General features: G+C 29.9%; 1 protein-coding gene and 1 long non-coding RNA gene across 3 annotated transcripts; both read right to left on the bottom strand.

Moving 5' to 3' along the window:
• Positions 1–444: 444 nt before the first annotated feature.
• Positions 445–16,459, bottom strand: LOC107455498 (uncharacterized). Of its 2 annotated transcripts, XM_071179964.1 has the most exons (4): positions 16,306–16,459; positions 15,328–15,512; positions 3,337–3,515; positions 445–2,382 (listed from the first exon to the last, which is right to left on the bottom strand). In XM_071179964.1, exons 2-4 carry the CDS (start codon positions 15,342–15,344, stop codon positions 2,222–2,224), a joined length of 357 nt encoding a protein of 118 aa, XP_071036065.1. In that variant the 5' UTR covers positions 15,345–15,512; positions 16,306–16,459; the 3' UTR covers positions 445–2,221. The 2 variants fall into 2 exon arrangements, 1 of the variants encoding a protein (XP_071036065.1); XR_001585588.3 differs by lacking the exons at positions 445–2,382; positions 3,337–3,515 and adding an exon at positions 13,833–14,046 and having other exon boundaries at positions 16,306–16,458.
• A 2,740-nt stretch (positions 16,460–19,199) lies between these two features.
• Positions 19,200–21,329, bottom strand: LOC122271058 (uncharacterized). Its single transcript, XR_006226134.2, has 3 exons — positions 21,169–21,329; positions 20,178–20,360; positions 19,200–19,342 (listed from the first exon to the last, which is right to left on the bottom strand). It is a non-coding gene; the product is annotated as an uncharacterized lncRNA (long non-coding RNA).
• Between the last annotated feature and the right edge of the window lie 1,591 nt (positions 21,330–22,920).

Below are 22,920 nucleotides of genomic sequence, written 5' to 3' on the forward strand. Positions count from 1 at the left end.
CATCAAAAATTAAATTAGCTGTATGAACCAAAAAAAAAACTGACTGACCTTAATTACTTTTGATCTAATGTTCAGATCTCCAATTTCTAAAACTCTGGTTCGACTCCAATGGTTCTAGGGGGTGATCTCAAATATGCAAATTAATAGGTGTAACCGATATTTTAATTTATGAGGTCAGACTCAGAAGCATACTTTATCTGAATCATACCGTATTTTTGATAGATTTTGATTTTTGAACCCCAAAATATAGGGTGTAGCCTCAATCTGGGAAATATGGTCCATATAGTTTAATCAGAAGAGATGCCCAAATTTTAAACCCCTTAATATTTATTTTACTTTTTGCGCATTTTGCCATATTTCGTGAACTTTGTACGCGAATTGAAATAAAATTGTACAATAATATGAAAATCGTTTAGCAAAAGATAATTCAATGCGAAAAAAAAATTTTACTATGTATTTTTTTATTATTTTACTTAATAGTAGTCGAAAATTTTTTTAATTGCAAGTTATACAAGTTTTTATATCATTTTAAATTACACTGATCTCTCACTTATGCACCACCTCTTTTATGCACCTTTTTCATTTATACGACGATTTTTATAGGTCCCAGTACATTAGATAGGAAAATAATGATAAACATCCTTCGTTTATGCGTCGCTTTAAAAATAAATGTTTCAATTATGCACCGAAATTTTTAGCTGGCATTTTAATTTTTTAATCCTTTAAATATTTTTTCTTTTAAAAAAATTTTTTTAAATTAAAAATGAAGCAAATGAGCAATCCTTGTTACAGATAAAAAGAAATATATGTTGTTAGATCCTATTGAATTTGCTTCCCCCTGTGACCTTTTCATTTTTGCTGTTTCTGGAAAGAGATTCTTTCTAAAATTTTGAATAGGGTGTCTTACCTTTTACACCAACAACAATGAAAGCCCATTAATCTTTCAGAAAATGACCAATTCCTCTTGTCCAGAGGTTAGTTTTACCCCCATGCTGTTTTCTTGAAAAAGAAGACACCTGGAATACGAAAGATGAAAGAGACCGAGATCTCTTACTTGCTGTCAGATGGACATTATGAGTACGGTGATCTGTTTAGTGAGGGAAATACTTGAACAACTTATTGTGCAGCATATTATGACGTCAAGTATTTTTCTTAGAAATTTATCATGTGATATGTTTCACCCCCTCCCATAAAACTCAAATTTTTTGTGAAAAACTGTTCATTTATATCAAACTAAAACTTGTGAATGATGAGAACGTAGTGGATGATACTGACGAGATGATAAAGTTTCTCCAAATCACACAGCAGTATTGAAAGCTTTAGACACTGTTCCTGACTATTTACAATTTAATTTTGCTTTTGAAACACCCCCTTATCCCATTTATATGAACTGGAAAAAACTGTTTTCGAATAACGTCAGCGAAAACAAATACAAACATGTATTAAGATTATTTTGTAAGAAAATAAATTGTCTTAAGGTATGTTAAATTTTTTCTTTGTATAATTATAGTAAATACCAAAACAGTATAAATATTAATATTAAATCTTTAGAAACATATTTATTCATGTTGTCACTGCAATTTGCTTTGCGTTTTGGAATTTTGAAGTTTTTCACTTATGCGCCTTTTTCTCTTGGCCCCTTACACCGGTGCATAAGTGAGAGTTCACTGTAAGTAATTTTTATTGACAAAGTACAAATCATAAGCGAAATGACCGAACTCAAGAGAATGTCGATTGTCACCGGTGAATGTCAACAATCACATAGTAGCTTCGATGAATGTCCGAAATACTTGTTTTAACCGATTTGACATTAATTTATTCGTTGATATTAGTATATTAATTTGATATTTTAATATATCTTGAGGTAAATTTAGTAAAAACATTGGTGTTCGGAGTATCGTTCAAATGTATACCTAGTAGTGGCACTGAACTTAAAGAAAAAAAAAACATTAATGTAGAGCATATCGGGTAATTGCATACTGGAGAGTAGCACTCAACTACACCTGCTATTTATTTCGCACATTTACTAAAGTGACTATGTGATTGTTAACATTCACAGGTGGAAGTCAACAATTACCAATTTTGGTCATTCACAGCAACATATACATAGTTTGTCGGAAATTGGAAAAGAAATAACTCACATATATGATATTTGTAAAACAATGTAAGTAAAACAATGAGGTTTTTGAATACAAATCAATTTCTTCATTCATATAATGTATTAAAATGTCCGTGTACACTTATGAGTAATTGGGTGACAATAAAGGCCTTCCAGACACCTAGGCTGATTATTAGGAACTCTTGGAGCATCAGTCTGTCCACCAAAGGGCAAAGCAGGAAGAGCCATTGGACGAAGTCTGTTTGCACAGTTTTCACCCTTCCCTAAACGAGAAGATATAAATGACATTTCGAAAAATGATTTACTTTATAAATATGCAAGAAGAAGTATATTCATTAAACATTCTATTTCCCATCTGTAATAAAATAAACTGCATGCATCAGTTTAAGGAAATGCAGAGGATCTCATTTTATAGTGCATTGGTTTTCTGTTCAATAGTAGATAAACTGAAAAAGTGGAGGTGTAAGGATTACAGAACATAAATGTTTATGCATTTTTACCATTAAATTTAAATTAATTACTATTATAGTACAAGGGGTGATCAAGTGAAGAGGTACGAAATGACACGGTGGGTACAAATGTAGACTTTATTCAAAATATACACCATAGGCCTGAGCACAACGATTCCACTGATGAACAAGCAGCAGGATTCCTTCTTCTCAGAATTCCTGTGGCCGTGACCAGACCCAGTCCTTCACAGTGTCTTTGAGTATGTCGTCCGAGTTGAAGCACTTCCCTTTCAGGTGCTTCTTCAGTGGACCAAACACATGGAAATCGCAGGGCGACATGTTCGGACTGTAGGGCGGATGGTTTAACGTCTCCCACTTGAACTTGGCCAGTTCCAAGTATGTGACTCTGGAAACGTGTGGACGCGCGTTATCATGGAGCAGAAACACACCCGCTGCTCCTCAATCGTCGAATTTTGCAACGCGAACGCCATCCTGTCTTCATACGGACCGCCGCATCATTTGGATGCCGCTTTTGATAAGAGCCTCTGCTCTCTTCTGCTCATGCGGGTGTCCGCGCTTGCTCCGATCCCAGTCAGAAACTCCAATCGCATCCCGAGATCTCTCGCTACGTTCTCCCATGGCGGAATCTGCAAATATTTAACTGTTACGTTTGTACGTCGTTTCGTACCTTTTCATTTGATCTATTATCCATTGATGTTATTATAGTATTGATGACTATTATAGTATTATCCATTTTTATTGACTTACCTAACACTTTTATACAAGTTTTACAGCAACTACAACCAACATATTTTGCTTCCTCATTTCGTTTACACATTGGCGCAGCACATCGCACAGCAGCACAGTTTTGTTTGCATTTAAAAGCCAGAGTTGTTTCCATATAGGCGAAAAATAGAGAAAATAAAACAGCAGAATAGTACATTCTCCTTAAAGAAGATAACAAATTAATTTTAGATAGGAAGTTATGTGCGTATTGCATGAACATAGATAAAAAAATCTTGTTCAATTGAAAACAAATATAGTATTTTTTAAAGATACCTTTGTTCAATTCTTCAATTTGCAATGTGAAAAAAAGAATAATAATGCTAGAATTTTTTTTTTTGCATTTGAAATATATACTTGAATAATACTTGAATATATACTTGGTCTGATGTTTTTCTTATTTTTATATACAAGCACTAAGTTTCAAAGGGCAAAAAACTCTTTACCATCATCAATAGAGTTTCATTTTTATTCACTTATATGTTTCATGAGTGTTACTGTATGTTAAATGTGTGTCTTATATGTTTTATTTATTCCTTAATTTCAATGAATTAAATTTTTACTGTAAAACTCATTAATTTTTTTAAATAAAAATATAATTTGTGCTTTGAAATGATAGCCTTTAAGCATTTTTTCCAATGACCACTTGGGTTGACCTTTCGTCAATTCAAGTGTATTAGGGCGCATTTGTTGACCTCTCTTTTAGGGACACCATATTAAGTGGGTCAACTTTGCTCCCACAGTAAGGACAGATAGTACAAAGAATGAAATAACATCCATATCTTGTCTGGCATTCGAATCTGGAACCTTTCTGATACAAGGCATGTTCTCTGTCCCCTATACAGTCCAATCGGCACAAATATTGGCCATGACCGGGGTTTGACCTCCGGATCCTAGGGACAAATAATTCCTTGCTTCCTATTGCTTAACCCTAAAGATTACACCACACCAGCCTTAAAAATTTATGAATAATTAAAATTCATGGTGCCATTCGATATAATTCTGGAATATGACAAAAGAATAGGTGGTTGAATTTGCTCATTTTTATATGACTATAGTTTACACAAATTATGCACTTGTGTAAGCTCCAGTTGTATTCTTTTTACTTCTACCATGTTATTAAGCATTTACCATTTTTACCCCTCCCATTTACCATTCTTTTATTGAAACCAGATAGGCACTAGATAGACCCCCAAGTTTTTGGAGTATTAAGAAGAAAAAGGGTTTTTCTTGCATGTTTTACTTTCTTATGTGCATCAAATGTAATTAGGGATGGTCGTTGGGTTTAAGCAAAAAATCAACTGATGCAGTGATAACGAATCTTGGCAATTTTAGCAAAGTAGGATAAAATTTCAATGGTATAGTACACCTATTTATCCGTTTAATTTGAGATAACGAATAAAATGGTCTTCTATGAAACAAACTCTTCACACTTATAAACCTATACTGTATTATGCCTGTCAGTCTTTACCCTAAGTTAGCTAGGAATGTAATTGTTGACTTTAAATTTATTTGATTGTTATCCTTCCAGTTGAACAGCATTAGCTCAATGTAAATAAAATTTTAGACTAAAAAATATTAACTATGCATTTAAGTAATATTTTATTTTATTTTAAAATTTTGTAAAAAACAAAAAGTAAAGTAAAGAAGAAAGTATTCTGTTTATGATTATCAAATTAAAAAGGACATGTTTCAAACAATAAAAATTGGACAAAGATTAGATTTACAAAAATTAGAACGTTGAAAACTTTTGATTTACTTTACGAGGTCAGCCCCATTAAGTTAAAAACGCTAACGAGAAATATCATCATAACTTTAACTACAAAATCAAAACAAGCAATTACAATGTGTGTTGAAATTATGGAAATTAAACTTCTTCGAACTAGATCGCATAATTAAAATAAATATATTATATAATCTCAATTAACGAAAAAGTATTTCGTTTTTTTTATGAACCTCGTTCATTTAGACAACCGTAATTTTAATTTATTGCTAATAAAAATTATTTTTTGTAAAATCGCACAATTTATTTTAACATTTTGTATTAATGAATTCTTTATCTTCATTTTTCGTTACAGTTTTTTTTAAATCTATTTGTAACATTCAGTCCTGTTAATCATTATAATTCAAAGGTAGACTTAAGAAGAAAACAACACTCAACAGCTATGGACAGCGCTTTGAGAAACCATGCCAATAAAACGTAAGGATTTCATAAACGTAGGATCTCATAAGAAGACGACCAAGTGCAGTTACTTAGGGTGATGTGGTGGTTCAGGGGATAGAATGTTCGCCTTTCAATAAGGCAAACCGGGTTCGAATCCCAGTGATGCCCTGTCGATACGAATTCTTCCATGGTGGACGGATCGAGGGTTGGAGTCCTCTTGCTGTCAGGCTAACCATGGGATGTTTCCGTAGTTTTCTTCGCCATATAACTGAAATACTGGTTAGGTCCATTAAAAAGTCCTTCATGAAGCCAAATTTGGCCCAATACTTGATCCAGGAGTTCCCCTGTCTTCTGGATTGGGTTCAAAAATACAAAACTATGGATTTGAACATTAGTAGTCGTAAACCCTAAAATTGGGTCAGCAGTTCAACGGCGGTTATGAAATCTTATGTAAGGTGCCGAACGGAATTCACCATAAATTTGAGAAATCTCTCTAAGAATAAAATATGGGCTACTTTGAGGCGGGTAATTTAAAGAAGAAAGCTTTTCTTTTGAAAACACCTAAGATAAGTAAAAATAAATTTAAACTTCTGAAAACGAACAATTGGAGCACTTAAACTAAAATAAGAAAAAAATCCTACAATTTAAATTTGTACTTCGAAAAGATTATAATGGAAACCTAGGGAGTAAATTGTACTGAAGCATTTTTTTCTCCAGAAATGTCTCTTCCCGGTGGTAAATAATTAAAGTCCGCAAGAATTTTCATTCTTCTGTAGTACGAGTCTCTGCCAAGAAATTGTAACCGTCACGGTGGCTTCCAAGAAGCCATAGATCTCTGCAATATCAGTCACAGAAAAATCTGCCTTTGTCTAGAATGTGGCTTATAACTTTTTTTCATCCGAAATTTTCGAACATTCATATTGGCAGTTAGTAGGTAAAGTATAAAACACACTTTAAAGAAATTATTAAAAAAAGATTTAGTTTAATTATACCACATAATTGGATTACAAACGCTATTTTTTTTCTATAGAGTTAATGCAAAAAGAAATTAAAAAGAATTCGATATCATAAATGTATATTTTCCTTAATATAAAATGTAGTAAGACCATGAACTTAGTATAATGATATTTATATACCTAAAATTAAGAACAAATATTGTTTTAAACGAAAACTTTTAGTAGAAAATGACTAACCTTCTTATATGAGATCTAAAGGTGAAAAGATTCTGTAATCCTCATAGGTAATTTTCTTTTGAAAGGGCTATAAAAATTTGAAAATATTGAGTGTAATCTATGGAAATATGAAACGTAATCTATTAAAACATGAATTTATTAAAAAAGTTAGTTTAAGTATGCCACATAATTTGCTTGCTAATGCTTTTTTTTTCTTTAGAGTCAATGTAAAAGGAAATTAAAACTCATTCGCCATCATAAATGTTTCTTTTCCTTAATATAAAATTATTGACAAATAATTACAAAAAAAATTATTAACAAATTAACAAAAATTAGGAATACTTTAATATAATGATATTTATTTACCTGAACTTAAGAACAATAATTGTTATAAAAGAGAAATTTGATATAACTAAAAACGACTAACCTTCTTATCTTAGATCTAAATGTGAGAAGATTGTGTAATCCTCATCGGTAATTTTTGTTTGAAAAGGCTATAAAAATCTGAAAATATTGAGTGCAATCTATGAAAATATGAAACGTTAAATACTTCTCTGAAACAACGTTAGCGAAGTTATTACACTTCTTTTTTACTATTTCTTTGAAAGATAAATTCGAAATGACATAATACTTCACATGAATTGGAATTTTATCGTCGGTGATAAAATAAAACCAATAACATTTTACGAAGTAAGGACATTATAAGAATGTCTGATTATGTGTTACGACACATAGTAATATAAAGGGAATTATTTGGTATACTCGGTTAACTGGATAAACTTTTTTTGTGCTACTGGCTTTGTCAAAAAAAAGTTCTTAATAAAAGTTTACAATATTTTTTGTAAAGCGATATTTATTGTAAAAAATTTAAAACAAAATATGAGTTTTTTTTCAAAATTTCTAAATTTTTAAATTCTATCTAAGTTTTTAAAGCCGAATTATTGAAAAAGAGCTTTGCTCTCATTTTCACACGAATCATAAGCGGATTAAAACCGTTAATTGAAATTCTAAATTCTGGGGTGCAATTTTGCGTTCAGTAATACAATTTTCCCTCAAGTATTTCGCGATTATTTTCTATATTCGTTTGTACTTTTTAGTAATTATTATACTGTTTCAGATCGGTCATTATCGATACGATATTTGAGCGAAATCGATACGATATATAATCGATACGATATATAAGCGAAATTCTCACTATCCAACTTCCACTTGATCTGCCTTGGTTCAGAGGACAGAGCGCGAGCCTCTCAATGAAGTAACCCAGTGTTTCTTAACCTTTCAGTATTCGGGGCCCAGTTTTCAATCATAATTTTCATCGCGCCCCCCGTGCTTATAATATGTACAACAATAATGTATATTGAGTATTTCGGATTCGGTTTTTAAATGATTTTTAACTAACTACCAAAACAAAAGTGAAAGCAAACCAACCTTGGAAAGAAATCACTTATTGCATGGACGGTGAACAGATTAATCCAATGAGAGCGAGGAAAATGTATATATAATATTTAAAATGAAAACCAAACAGGGAGGTAACGTTGGAATAATATGAAAGTAGAAAAATTCGTTAATGAAAGTTTACCTGGACGGGATGAGATAAATTTAGAAGCAGAGAATACAATTTTTTTTAATAACAAAAAAAAATAAACAGAAGCATGACTGAACATTAAAAAAGTAATGTTTGTGGAAAGGAATCCGCACCACCGATGACGTCTCGAACATACGCAGAGAAAATGTTTTCTCATAGGAAGAAGGAAAATGTTCGATAACTTAAGTTTAAATTCCAGCCAGTCTCATTCGAGTTGATCCTTCTATCACTATCGAAACGATCGTGAATGTGTATGTTATATATATTTTCCAGCTAATTGCAATTCACCGTATTAAATATTTATGCAGACTCATGGATAAATTTTTAAGGGGAAGTAAGCGAGCATTAGATGATAGTCAAGTATCAACAAGTACACCGACGAGCATGGCTCCAAAAGTAAAATCAAGGAAATATTCTCAAGAATACTTAAATTTTGGGTTTACCAGTACTGGAGTAAATTAAGAAAAAAGGCCCCTATTTATCATTCGCTCAAAAATGTAGGCCGCAGACAGCAGGAAACCTATAAAATTTAAACGACATTTGGAAAAGCTTCATAGTGAGTACGTCAACAAACCGAGAGAATTCTTCGAATTAAAATTAAAATCATATAAAAAGCAAAAATCATTTTTCACAGAAACTTTGTCTGTGAATAAAAAAAAGCTTTAATTGCATCTTACAAAGTTTCATATAAAACAGCACAGATGTAAAAACCCTCACACTATTGGTGAGGAACTTATTTTGCCAGCAGCAATTGAGATAGTAGAAACTATGTTAGAAGATAATTTTTCGAAATAATTGGAATCCATACATCTTTCAAATGATACTATTGCTAGTCGAATTCGTGATATAGCTGGAAATTTGCAGTGTCAGCTTTTCTCTAAGTTGCGTGATAAATTATATTCAATGCGGCTCGATGAAGCAACCGATAGTAATGAAGATGCTCATTTAATTACCGATGTTCGATTTCATGATAATATGTCAGTAGCAGAATAACTACTTTTCTGCAAACCAATAGAACTCAAAACAGCAGCGCTCGCATTATTTGCTATTTTAAATAGTTTTATATACGAGGCAAATATAGAATGGAAAAATTGCATTGGAATATGCACCGATTGTGTTTTCTCTCAATGTAACGAAGATTCCAAAGTATACAAGCACTTGTGAAACAAAAATCGCCTCAGTGCGTCTGGACGCATTGCATGAATCGCAGAGAAGCTTTAGCTTCGAAAGAAATGAGTATTGGTCTGAATATTGTGTTAAGTACGGTTGTAACCGTAGTAAATTATATAAAAATGAGACCCCTGAAATCGAGAATATTTTCCATACCTTGTAAAGACATGGGTTCAGTACATTCAGCGTTATTATTTTATTACGAGGAAAGATGGTTATCACGTGGCAAATTTTTGCAACATGTTTATGAATTTAAAAACGAAATCGCCAATTTCCTAGAAGAAGAAAGCAGATCGGAAGCCGAGAATTTTCGCGATGATTTATTTGTGATGAAATTGAGCTACTTGGCAGATACATTCAAGAAATTATTTAACTTGAATCTTCTACTCCAAGGAGTGAATATACATATGTTGGATACGAGTGGTAAAGTTAATGCTTTTTGTAGAAAATTGGAATTGTGAAGCAGAAATTTAAAGTAAAAAAGCCTAAGAATGTTTGCAAATGTTGAGGATTGTACTAGAACTTACAAGGCTAAAGAAGAACATCTAAAATTTGTTTTTGTATCCTTAGAAAATCATTTAACCAGGCTGGAAAATAATTAAAAAAAGTATTTTCTTACTGACGACAAACTTCAGTTTATCGTCAGCAAGAAAATACTTTTTTTAATGATTTATTTTTTAAATTTTTCTAAATATTTTTTTAATTTGCTATCTAGCAAATTACGAGTGGGTTAGGGATCTATTCCATAAGACTCCCGAAGGACTCTCAATTGATGAGGGAGAAATATTCATAGACTTCACGACAAGTGGCGAAACCAAAAGACAATTTGTTTTTGTGATAGATTCTGGTATTTTCTTAAATTGGTTATTTTTATACTAGTTATGGGTTAGGTTAGTCAACTCTTACTTACTAGTTACGGTTAGTGAACTGTTTTGAAAAAATTAACTCAATAATTCATGATTTATTTTAATGAGTTAACTCAAAAGAATCACTAGTGACGTCACACGAGAACTATCAATGTAAATGATACATGTAAAAAAAAATTGTCAGTCCAAGTGTCTTTTCTGAAGATGATTTGAGTAAGTGAAAACGTGATTTCAATATATGGGCAAAAGCTACAATTGTGAAATTGTGCCATAGAATAAATGAAATTTTATTTTACAATTAAAAGTACATGTGATATGTATTAGAGAGATAGGTGTAAGATTTTGCAAAAAAAAAAAAAAAAAAAAAAAAAAAAAAAAAAAAACTTCAGCCACACAGACTTAATCAGAAAATTAGGTAAAATCATCAAAACTTATAGCTATGGCCACCTTTGGCTCACCCACCCTAAGTTTTGATTTCATAAGTTTTTTTTTACTTTAATAAGTTATTAAATAAGTTGAAATGTATTTTGCTTTCTATGCGTATGTGTGCCTTCCTTTCAGTCAGTTAATCAATTTTTTTAAATAATATTTTCTCCTGGATATTTTCGCGCCACCCCTCTAGTGTGCTCGCCCCACTGGTTGAGAATCGCTGAAATATCCCAAGTTTGAATCATAGTTATGATTGGTTACTACAAAATTTGCCGACACAAAAGATTCTTAGTTGTTTAAAAGTCTGTTGAGACAAAAAATTTATTTTTGCTGTAAAATCTTGTTTTGTTGCGGTACAAAAATGCAAGTTTTCCTTCGTATTTCTTGAGGATAAAACTTGCTCTTGTTTGATAAAAAACCGTTAAGGTTGCAGATTTATTTTGGAAATGTTACGGTTTTACACAACTTACCCCACTACCAATTTGAAACGGCAAATTTTACGATATTTTTTTGCAGCGTACTTAAAACAATTATTCGATCTGTGAAAATTGTGAAATAGCAACTAATTATATAGTTCATTCAGACCACAATACCCGGTAATCCCAACAATGGTTCTGAGAAAATTTGAAAGCATTATTCTTTTAAAGAGAAACGAAAATTTATTAATTTTATTAATTTATATTCTTTTAACTTGTCATATCAAGAAGCTTCATAAAATTAATATTTAAAAAAAAATATTTTATGATTGTTTGGAAGTACGTTTGAAATGCTTGGAATATATATATTTCCTTGCTTGCATATAATATGATCACGTGCTTGTATAACATTTGACTATTAATATTTATTATATTTCCATATTTTCGACAATATCACTTACTGTTATATTTGACTATTGTTATTTATTTTATTTCCATATTTTCAACAATTTCACTCACTGTTATACTTTTCTATCTTTAAAAACGTATTTAAAACATCAATTTTTCTAGAAAATTCTTGATCCGTTAAAATAACATTACTATTCCTTCAAAAACATATTTTTTTATATTTGTATGATCTGAAAGTAAATGAAACATATTCCACTTTTATAGAAAAAATGAAATATTCGTGTGATATATTAAAATGCAAAGCGTGTTGTATGAGTGATTTAGTACTTACAACTCCAGAAGAAGAGAGGATATTGCGCCTAACCATGAGTTAAATATAAATTAATCAGATATGTGTGAGCAATGCCACGTGGGAGTGTCGAACCTGGTTGACTTCTGAATCAAAAAATGTCACGATATACCTACGTCACGATATACACTTGCAGATATCCAATTGTTGAGTTGCATGAGAGCCAAACAATGGAATTTTATATTGTTTGAAGTTTTCGAATCATTAAGATTCAAGTTTTTAAAGTTTAAAATAATATTAGATTCACCAGCTTGGGTAATATTTGACTCTTATTTTTATATTTGTTTATTATTAATTTGCTTAAAAAAATTTAATTCAATTTTATTTGTTTCAGGAAATTTTAAATACATAGTATATTATCTAGCATAAGACTAAGTATATTTTGAACTGCAATGGATAATAATAACAGCTTTAACGAAACGAAAATAACGACACAAAAATGCGCTTGGACTCTGGTATACTGAATTACTGTTTAATAAAAAAGAACCTTCTTCAGAGTCAAAGCACAGAAATTATGACTTTCTTTCTTTCTTCTCCGGAAGTTATTTATTGCATGTAGAACCAAAACAATAGTGTCATTATTGGTTTTTTAAAGTTCTTTAGTTTCATAGTATATTACTTTTAATTTAAATCTACCGTATATCCCAGTGCATAAGTCGACTCGTTGTGTAAAGCGACTTTCTATTTTTTGATTATGAGATGGCAAATTTTTAGTATGTCGGAGGTTTAAAGCAACAGCTGAAAAAAAAACAAATATTTCTAAAATTAAAAATCATTATAAAATGATTAAATCTATGAAATTTTCTGAAGTTAAAAATAGTTCACATTGTATGCAACACATTTGCCCTCACATAAAAATAATGCATTAACAAAGGCTGTGAAGATTATGTTAACGCTGCTAATGTTTTTGAATTAAACACAGAAGATGTTCTGGAATCTTTTCAGTTGTAGCTTTATGACATATTTTAGAATTTTTATTGTATGTTACTTTAAGAAATCTTGAATAAATTATCTTCCCCTTTCTAATTCTTCTTTCTTTCCTAAGTGTTATTTAAATTATCGTATAAGTAAAACAAAATATGACAAGAGAGAATGAAAAAAAAAATTATTGCATATAACAATACAAATGGTTTTTAAAGAGAGTAATTCAAATCTATCACATGTCTATTTCATTGCTTATAATGCAATAATATATCATGATCAACAAATACAGGAATTTATTACCATTATATAAGTCAACCTTCAGAATTTTGTATGATTTTGGGAGTTCAAAAAATTGACTTAAACACCGGGATATACGGTAATTAATAAAATTTAGCGATTATAAAGAGAGAAATATGTAGAATTCGTGACTCAGCAAAATCAAAGTAGAATCAGTATTTAAGTAATTGTAAATATATAAAAAAAACATAATAAAGGCAATTATGAAGTATTTTACAAAATATGTGTTTTATATGAGATTTTTTATGATTTATTTATTTTGACTGACTGTTCTCAAAGCGTCAGATGTATTAAATTGAGAGTTTTACTACCAGTTTGTGAATTGAAAGCATTGAGTAAAAAAGATATTATTAAATCATGAAGATGTCATAGGATATCATAAAACTAGTGGATGAATAATAAAAATGAAGCTGAATATATATATATATTATAAAGTTTCCAGGTAAATCTTTTCTTAAATCATGACTCAATATTACACATATTAAATTAAAGTGTCTCTTCATTGATCAGGAAAGAATATTCCCTAAGTTATTTTACGTCACAATAACGTAAAAACTGCTGAAAATTGACACGTGACAGCCTTTTGATGAAAATTACCACTGCAATTAATTATCATCTGATCAATCAAGTTCTTTGTCTAGAGCAAATCATAATTAAAAATCAAGCACATCGATTACAAATCATGAGTTTGGAAGTAAAAGTCCTTTCAAATGTGTAATATTTATTTTATAATACTATAATTGGACATGTTCCATAGTGTTTTACGGTTTTTTGACCATGGTAATTATACTAATAAAAAAATTAGTAAAATCAATGTTATTATTATTTGTACTTTATTAACAGATTTTTCCATGATATTTGGAATGGTTTTCCTTCTTTTTTTCAGAAAATGAATTTGCCATTCTCAGGATGTACCTGGAAAAAAAATAACATTTTGAATTTAAACCATTTTGAAGGTTTAAAATTATCTAATAAAATATTCTTNAAAATTATTCACTCAACATATATATAGTAAAGGAAATTCTGTTTGCTTACACTTGTGCCTCTACTTCCAACATTCAAATATTATTATCTATTAGTATTAGAAATATTTAGGTCAATTTATAGGCAGAAGTAGTTTTTCTAAGTAATCATTTTTTAAGATAACAATTATTATAACAATATATAGTTAAAATAATATATCGTTCAATAAAATTTGATGAGTTGACCACCGTAAAGATTAACACATTTAAGATTTCCGCTTACCAAATGGGCAGATATATTAAATATAAATTTTGCTTGCATCTCATTGAACATGAAGCTGATCATTAAGTTATAAATCATTTAGCAGATCTCTTTAACAGTAACTTGTTGCAGAATATTAACGTTATTTGCACAACAATAATAATTGTAAGACGGTGAATAAGATTTGACGACTGTTTTAACTACTGAAAATATAGAGCTGAATTACATTGTAATAATAATAAAAAATACAACTATTCTCTTAGTTTTAAACTCGAAAATTGAGTTAAAAACGTAATAATAGCTGTACAGGAAAATAAATTTAAATTAGGGATACAAAAATATTTATAGAAAAACAATATCTTTACGACTTATATTAGTTTTATGCTGATGACAATCGAAACAAAATGGAAATAAATGAGAAAAAACTGGATCCTACCACGTGATTTTCAGGGCAATGAAAATGCATGGACAACAACAATTACACCATCATTAAGCAGATCAAAACAAAATAAAAATTTCAACTAACTTTAGCTATATAGTAAGTTTAGTTGTAACAATTGAACAGACAAAATTATTACTTTTTCACACTCACGTCTTCTCAATTTTGATTGTCTGTTTTGTGTGTTACTAACCGCAAGTCTTCTGTGATTGGCTATGTGTTACCATTTTATTCACTTCTTATACTATATATATATATATATATCGGTTGATTGAGAATTGATGATTGAAAATCCATATCATAGAAAAATTATGGGGCGGATAGCTAATTGCGCGGAAGGATACTAAAAAGAGAATGATAGAAAAGGTTTTCTATTACATAATTAAACATATGGTGAATTTAAATTATATCCACTGAACAAGACTATTTTAATAAAATAACATTACTTTACTTAATTGAATATGTGCACATTTACTCTGTATATTACTTGCAACTCTTATTCACAGTCTGTTATTAAGAAAAATTATAATTACTTAGTTTCGGTCGACATGTAGGGCAACAATCACAATTGTGTATTTGAGGTGTTTCATTATCAGAGCAGTGTAGTGTTGGGCAGTTTGAGTTATCAACACACATCGATAGGCAATTACCATTTACTGAAGCAATACTTATCAGTAACAGGAGTATCACAACTTCTTTCATTTTTTATTGAATGAAACTAAAATGGAAACTCTTTTTAATTACAATTTTAAAACTATTCACACCATATTTTTTTTCTGCTAATTTATTTAGATTATAAAAAAAAATCTGCATATTTCAAGTAAATAAATTCCATAGTGGATATAGAGTAATAGAAAATCATGCTGTCAAACATTGATTATTGAGCATACGAATTATAAAGAGAAAAAATCTACATATTTCAAATAAATAAATTCTATATTGAATAAAGAGCATTAGAAATCCATACTGCCAAACATTGACTATTGCACACATGAAACATTGGAACAAAATTCGCTAAATTTGATATAAAGAAGTATGAATTTTATATGAAACATTTATCTAAATCCTAACAGTAAAAATAATTAATATTTAGTACCAAGCTAGCTTATCATTTCTTTTATTAATCCCATGCGAATGTACTAGGAGAGAAGCTTTGAAAATGCGTAAGAGAAATATTTTCTAGATGTAATAGAGAAAATATTTTAACTGTATATTAATATGAATTTGAGTGCTTGATTATAAATCTAAGAAATTAATACGCTATAAAATTTTAATAAATAAGTTAAAACTGAATGGGGTATTTTTAAAATGTCTAATTCCACAGATTATTAATTATTTAAAGGTGTTCCTCTATTACAAAAGCTATATTTATTGCATCAAATAACATCTGTGTCTTATAATTACACTATATTAATTTGAAATAAGTACATCAACAAAGATAAATGGAATTTTAAAACTTCATTAACCACTAAAGTGTATTATTCACTAAGCAATGTTTTTCAGGTACTTACCGCTATAGCTGAAAACTTTGAAATGTGATGAAATTAGTAGTATCACTTTTATAAAATGATGTGTCAAGCTTTTTTGGCAAAGTGCCATAAATTGAAATAAAATTTCCAATTCATATCCGATGCTTGATTTTCCAATAACAAATTTATATCATTATTTAACAAAGTTTCAGAGATCGAAAAATTTTTATAAAATTTTAAGATTGTTTTTATCATTTAAAAACGTAACGCAATTATTTCCCTTTCAATTAATGAAAAATTATGCTTTTTACTTCAGAAAGAATCATAGATAAGGCTTTGTTTTTTACCCCCTCCAGGTATTGAACTATAAGTGATACAGCGTTTCTGAAAGTTATCTTGGTTCCTCAAATTTTTGAATGAAATATTTCAATACCAATTGGAATAAACTATTGAAAATTTTAAGTAGCGTAAGTCACAAACATGATATAATTTATTTATAATATATGACTAACCGCCTCTGGTGATTGGCTAGTGCATGTTTTGAAATAAAAAGAAATCCAAGTATTTCGAGATTTGAAATCATGCACTCAAAAATCAAGAGATTCTGCAAGAATAATTTTTCCTATGCACAAGTAAGAATGGATTTAATTAAGGAACAAAGGATCAACTTTGTTTCAATAAAAATGTGCACTTATTTGCTTTAATTAAATTTCGTTTTTTATCAAATAAAACTATCTCGAATCAATGAATTTTACTTGTAACTTTTTTACCACAAAGACAAACTTTTAGCTGCTATAAATTGTTTTAGGTTATTAGAAAATACAGATCCGAAACTGTAAATTACACCTTTAAAATCGAAAAACTAATTCAACACATACATATTCAAAATCGCCTTTGGAGGTCCTTTTTATGGGAAATTGATGGCATTCCAAAGTAAATGATTTTCTAATTGATGAAACATTTTAAAAATTTCAATAAGTTAGAGATATTTCTAGATTTTTTTTTACTATTGTAAATAAAATCTACCAATGTATAGTAATATTTTATAACTGATAATTTTTTTTACGTTATGCGAAAATAATCAAAAGATACGAATACAGATTAATAACCAACACATTTTAAAATGTAACAACAAGGCAACAAAGCATCAACTAGAGTGTTTTTTGAACCTTTCATAGCTAGTCAAAAGTCTTGTTCAGATGTTAAAAGCATGTTTCCTTTATCTGTTGAGTCACAATGTCCTCCATGTTCTCATAACAAATTATACTTCTAGTGGCACTGATCCAGGAGTTTTCTTGTCTTCTGGAATTGGTTCAAAATTACAAGGCTACGAGGTTGAACATTAATAATCGCAAACCCAAAATTAGGTCAGCTGTTCAACGAGGGTTATAAGAAAGGGGGGGAGGGCACTTTTCTTGCCGTTGTTTTGAAAAGGAAAGCTTTAAGTAGTAACTAGAAGTCCCTTAAAAAATTTCCTATATGCTACTATTGTTCATGTGTTTGACTTTATAACTCATTTTATCAGAGCTTTTTGATGTGCAACCCATCACCCATTGATGTACAACCCATTTTATCTATAATTGAGAGTAAATAGTTTTATTAGTAGTACATATCTTTTAAAGGAAAAGGATTACCCAAAACTGTCATATATAGGAAAATCATTGACAAATCGCAAAAAATTTCCACAGCAAAAGAAAAGTGGGGGTAAATAGTTTCGAATCTCACTTCTTGTCACTACCATTGCTACTTAAAGTTTTCACCGCTACAAATGTTCATAGTAAGTGTAAATCTTCGAACATTACTTCGCTTTCTATCAGATAAAATAAATTGTTAGACTCTTTTAATAAATTTATGCAAACTTTGAATGCCAATGTGAAATGATTTCATCTTAATATAATCTTGAAAATAATGAAAACAATGTGGACCACAGTTGACTGGAATGGACAATCTTATGAGGAAAATTTCACTAGCCAATATGCATGAATTTTGCTGATTTATTAATCAGATCATGCTGTTTAAATTTTAAAGTAAGGAAAGCAATGAGAAAAAACGTTTAAAGCCTAAGACGTTAAATTATATGATTTTATAATTTAAGTCTAACTAACAGATGTCCCGTTTTTTTTCTTCATTAGAGACATTTTTTCTCTCAAATGGTTCTCCAAGAGATCTGCGGTGATGTAGAAGTTAGAGCGTCCACTTCAAAACGAGATGTCCCAGGTTCGAATCCCAGCTGGGACTGGTTGATAGGAATTTTGCTCCCGGCTCGTGGTTTTAATGGTGGTTTCCTCTACATATGGGAGGTGATTACCAGTTAGTTCGATCAAAAAGTCCTCCAGGAACGTTAGCTTGTCCCAATGTTTGATCAAAGAGTTCCCTTGTCTTCTGAGTTTTGTTCAAAATTTGCTTGACTATGGAGTTGAACATTGATAATCATAAACTCAGAACAGGGTTGGCTCTTCAACGACGGTTATAAAATGAAATGGCTCTTCAAAAATCAAATAAAACCTTGTGTTAATTTTTGGACAAATTATTAGTTTTCTCAACAATAATGTCTTAATGGATACAATGTAACCCAGCTAAAAAAATGTGGAGCATTATAGTAACTGTGTTTCGTATTGAAAGCCTCTCGTTTCTCTTCCTCTTTCTTAAAGGAAGAAAGGAAAAGGAAGAAAAGAATGGAAAGTTCTTTCCTTTTTCTATTAAGCAATGAAACACGTGGTAGAAATTCATTTTTCAATTCTGTTGGTATTATTGTTTAGTGCAAAAATATTTCAGATCTATCAACAAGTTGTATTGTTTTAAGTTCATTTATGTCTTAAGAGATTTATACATTGTTCCAAGAAGATATAAATCATTTAAGTTATTTAGAACTGGTATATGTTGAATACACAGAATACTTATGATCGTATACTAAATATCCATAAAATACACAAAACTAATTTTTTTAAAAACTTTATTGATTAGTCACAATAATAAACGTCAAAATCATAATGCCTTCGTAATCAGAAGATCATTTGCGTTGTTTCACTTCTCCCTTGCTATAAAAATTGTTTTGTATGAACTGACTGTTACGATTTACCTGTAATTAGTAAAGTAAAGTAATATAATATACAGTTTAATTGGAAAGAAAAGCTGAAACAACTACAATGAACTAATGAAAATTGTCTGTTATTATTTTTTTTTTATTTAAAACAACATTGTATTTAATAATTCATTTGTTAGCCTTATAAGGGCGATAGAACTTTATACCTAAATTGAAGAGAGGAGCCTGAGTGACCCCTTAGGTATTTTTGTGGGCACTTCATAACATTATAGAAGTTTGAGTATGTGGCAGGTATAACGCACCCCAGTCTCATTAAAAACACGAGCATCAACACACACACACTGATTGTTTTTAATTCCAGTTTCATATTTTTAAAATTTAATATTGGAAATGCATATATGCTTCTGAAAAAAACATAACCATATTAATTACCAATAATAAGGGTGATACTTCAAGATATAGGGAAAGAAAACTAGAAAAATACTCCGTAAATTCAAAATGTTGACTAAGCAGGGATTTTCATTTTCGATGAGTAAAACACAGTAGTATAGTCTTTATAAGTATAAAACATAACTCCTAAATAGGTTTTGCACATTTAAATTTCTTTAAAGAAATTTTTAAATTTGTTACTTAATAAAAATTGATTTTATAAAATAATATTCAGGAATTTACAATAATTTTCGTCATCTTATTAGCAAAATTAGGTATAAAGTGTTATAAAGAAAAGAAGTGACAAAAAAACTTTTATGAATTATTCTAATGAAGTGTTTGTTTACAGTAATGTTTTTATTTTATTTACTTTTCACATTATGTTCGGTTTTTCAATAAATTTCAGAAGTTTTTATTTAATTATCATTATAGAAATTGCTACCTTCAACAGGACATATGAGGCAGCAGCCGCAAGCAGGTGCTACAGGATTGCCACATAATAAAACTGGGCAGTTATTGTTTTCTTCGCATGCAATATCACATATTACCCTAGCATAGGTCGATGCTATTTGGAAGAGGAGAAAAATTAAGACTATTTTGTACATTTTCCGAGAAACCTTGAGAACTGTAAGGAAAAAAAAGAATAGTAGAATTATGCCCCTTTTTAAATATATATCTAATTATAATGCACACATAGTATAAGTGTTTTAGTATAAAAAATATATATATTTAAAATATGCAATAGTTTATGAAAAAAGCTGAATTAAAACTTTATTTTTTAAACTGATTTGTTGACAATTCAGGGCTAAAAAATAAATAGTAAAACGACTAAAACCTGTATGGTTTCTAGCAGGAACACATTTTTGTTTAAAGGCTATATTACAAATCAGCTAGTAAAAGTCATTGGATAGAGCTCAGGGGATAGAGTGTTCGCTTCTCAATGAGGTATAACGAGTTCAAATCCCAGAGATGGCTGATCAATACAAATTCTGCACCGAGGTCGCTCAGTGCTAACGAAAAATTATCTTCAGTGGTAAACGAATCATGAGGTAGAGTCCTCTTGTCGTTACACTAACCGTGGGAGGTCTTCGTGGTTTTTCTATTCATGTAACGCAAATGAGGGTTAGATCCATCAAAAAGTCCTCTACGAAAGCAATTTTCTCCCAATAGTTGAAAACAACTTAAAACTAAATTAATGAACAGGAGACATGAAAATAATAAACACCATTAATTTTTAATACTGAAGGTTGATCACTTCGGGGACTTAAACTGTCTTTAAAAAGGGCAATATTAGTGAAATAGAATGTGGCTAATCAGTAGTTTGTTACTTATAAATTCAATTTTAAGGGAGAAGCTATTAATTTTATAACTTATTCATATCTCACAAAATTTGAATAAAAAATAATCAGTATTAAATAGCTTGATTTACTTACATGGCCGTGTATTGAAACAAAGAGCCAAAGGAAAAAAACATGCACTGATATTTGAAGGGCAACAATGAAAAATAATATTTATCTTCAAATAATTAACATGTTGTTCAATACAGATGAACAAATCATTATTTAAGTAATGTAATTTATTAAGAAACCAATTTAGGTATTTTTAGATGGAGAAACAACTTACTATTTGAAATGTGTTTGTATTAGTTATGGTGATTGTACAAGTTTAAGCACTTTTCATATTATCATCGTTGGGAAATAGATAGCGATTTCTCTGGCAATAAATGTATAGAGTGACATGACAAAATCTATGTTGAAACACAATAAATATTTCTATGAGTGGCAGTTACAGTGCTTAGCGATAAAGTTTTATTAATGCATCCAATGTCAAATAATTACAATATTTGTGAAAACAATGAGCTCTTTATTACCAGGGAGGATGGACAAATAAAGAAAATACCAAAGATTCTAAAACTGGCCGACGATTTTAAATACCAGTCACAGGAAATTTCAAAGATGCAAAAGTTTACAGTTAAATAAGTTCACTTTAGAAAACTACTTATTTTTTCGTTCAAAATTTCAAAGTTATAAGTTCATTTTTCTCACGGATAGCTCTGTTAGGTAGAAAATTACATAAGAAATACTTTTTCTGCATGAGAGACTGTTTCAAATAAATTATTTTAAAGTACGTGATCCAGAGGACGTTATGTGTTCATCAGGTTCGAGACGGGGATCTCAAATATGCTAATTAATTACTGCAGACGGTATTTTACGGTACAAATTTAGACACAAAAACGTTTCTTTTTTTCTGAATAAACATTTTCAGGAAAACTAATGAATTTCTGACTTCCAAAATATAGGGAATAGCTGCTATTTGGGAAACATGGTGGAAATTGTCTGATCGAGAGAACTATCGAAACTTGAATACGCTAATGTAAATTTCATTTTTTGCTCGTTTTACTACATCTAGAGAAATGCTTTAAGTGTATTGAAATATTTTTGCAGACAATTATAAAATTTCTTTACCCGATTGTAATTTTAGGCAAAATTTAACCTTTTGCATATATTTATTATGTTCTTATCATTGTATTTAATAACAGTCGAAAATTTTTTGAACTATCAGGCATAATTTTTTTAGATCATTTCAGAGAGTTAAATTTTACATGTGAAATTTCAAAAAAAAAGAGCGAAATCGACTTAATAGCTCCTGAGAAATCAAATTTCTAAGCGAATTTTAATATTTTTTCAGAAATCATGTGACCGATTTCACTTAAATTTTATAATTTGCAATTTAAAATTGCTTTCCTTAAAATAACGTAATAAGTTGCATATCGTGCAATTCAAAATTTTTTCAAATTTTATTAAATAAAATTGTAAAATATAATAAATATTTTCTAAAACTTTTTTACATGCAATTATCTTTGGATGAACAAATTTTATAATAGCAAGCAAACATTTTTGAATCCGCTAAGAAGCTCTCTAGATATAGTTTTACACGCAAAAAGTAAAATTAACATTAAGGAGTCTAAGCTTTGGATCTCCCACGTAACCAAACTATTAAGGATCATATTTCCCAAATTGCAGTTAAATATGCTGGGATCAGAAATCCGACTCCGTCGAAATAAAGGTGATTTTGTTCAGAAAAAGTACGTCTGATTAGTCTGATTTCATAATTTAAATATCGTCTACCCTAATTACTCACCATATTTGTGGTCAACCCTTTAAACCATTAAGATTTAGTCCGAG

The sequence above is a fragment of the Parasteatoda tepidariorum genome, chromosome 4, assembly GCF_043381705.1.
Source record: "Parasteatoda tepidariorum isolate YZ-2023 chromosome 4, CAS_Ptep_4.0, whole genome shotgun sequence".
Taxonomy (NCBI): Eukaryota; Metazoa; Arthropoda; class Arachnida; order Araneae; family Theridiidae; genus Parasteatoda; species Parasteatoda tepidariorum.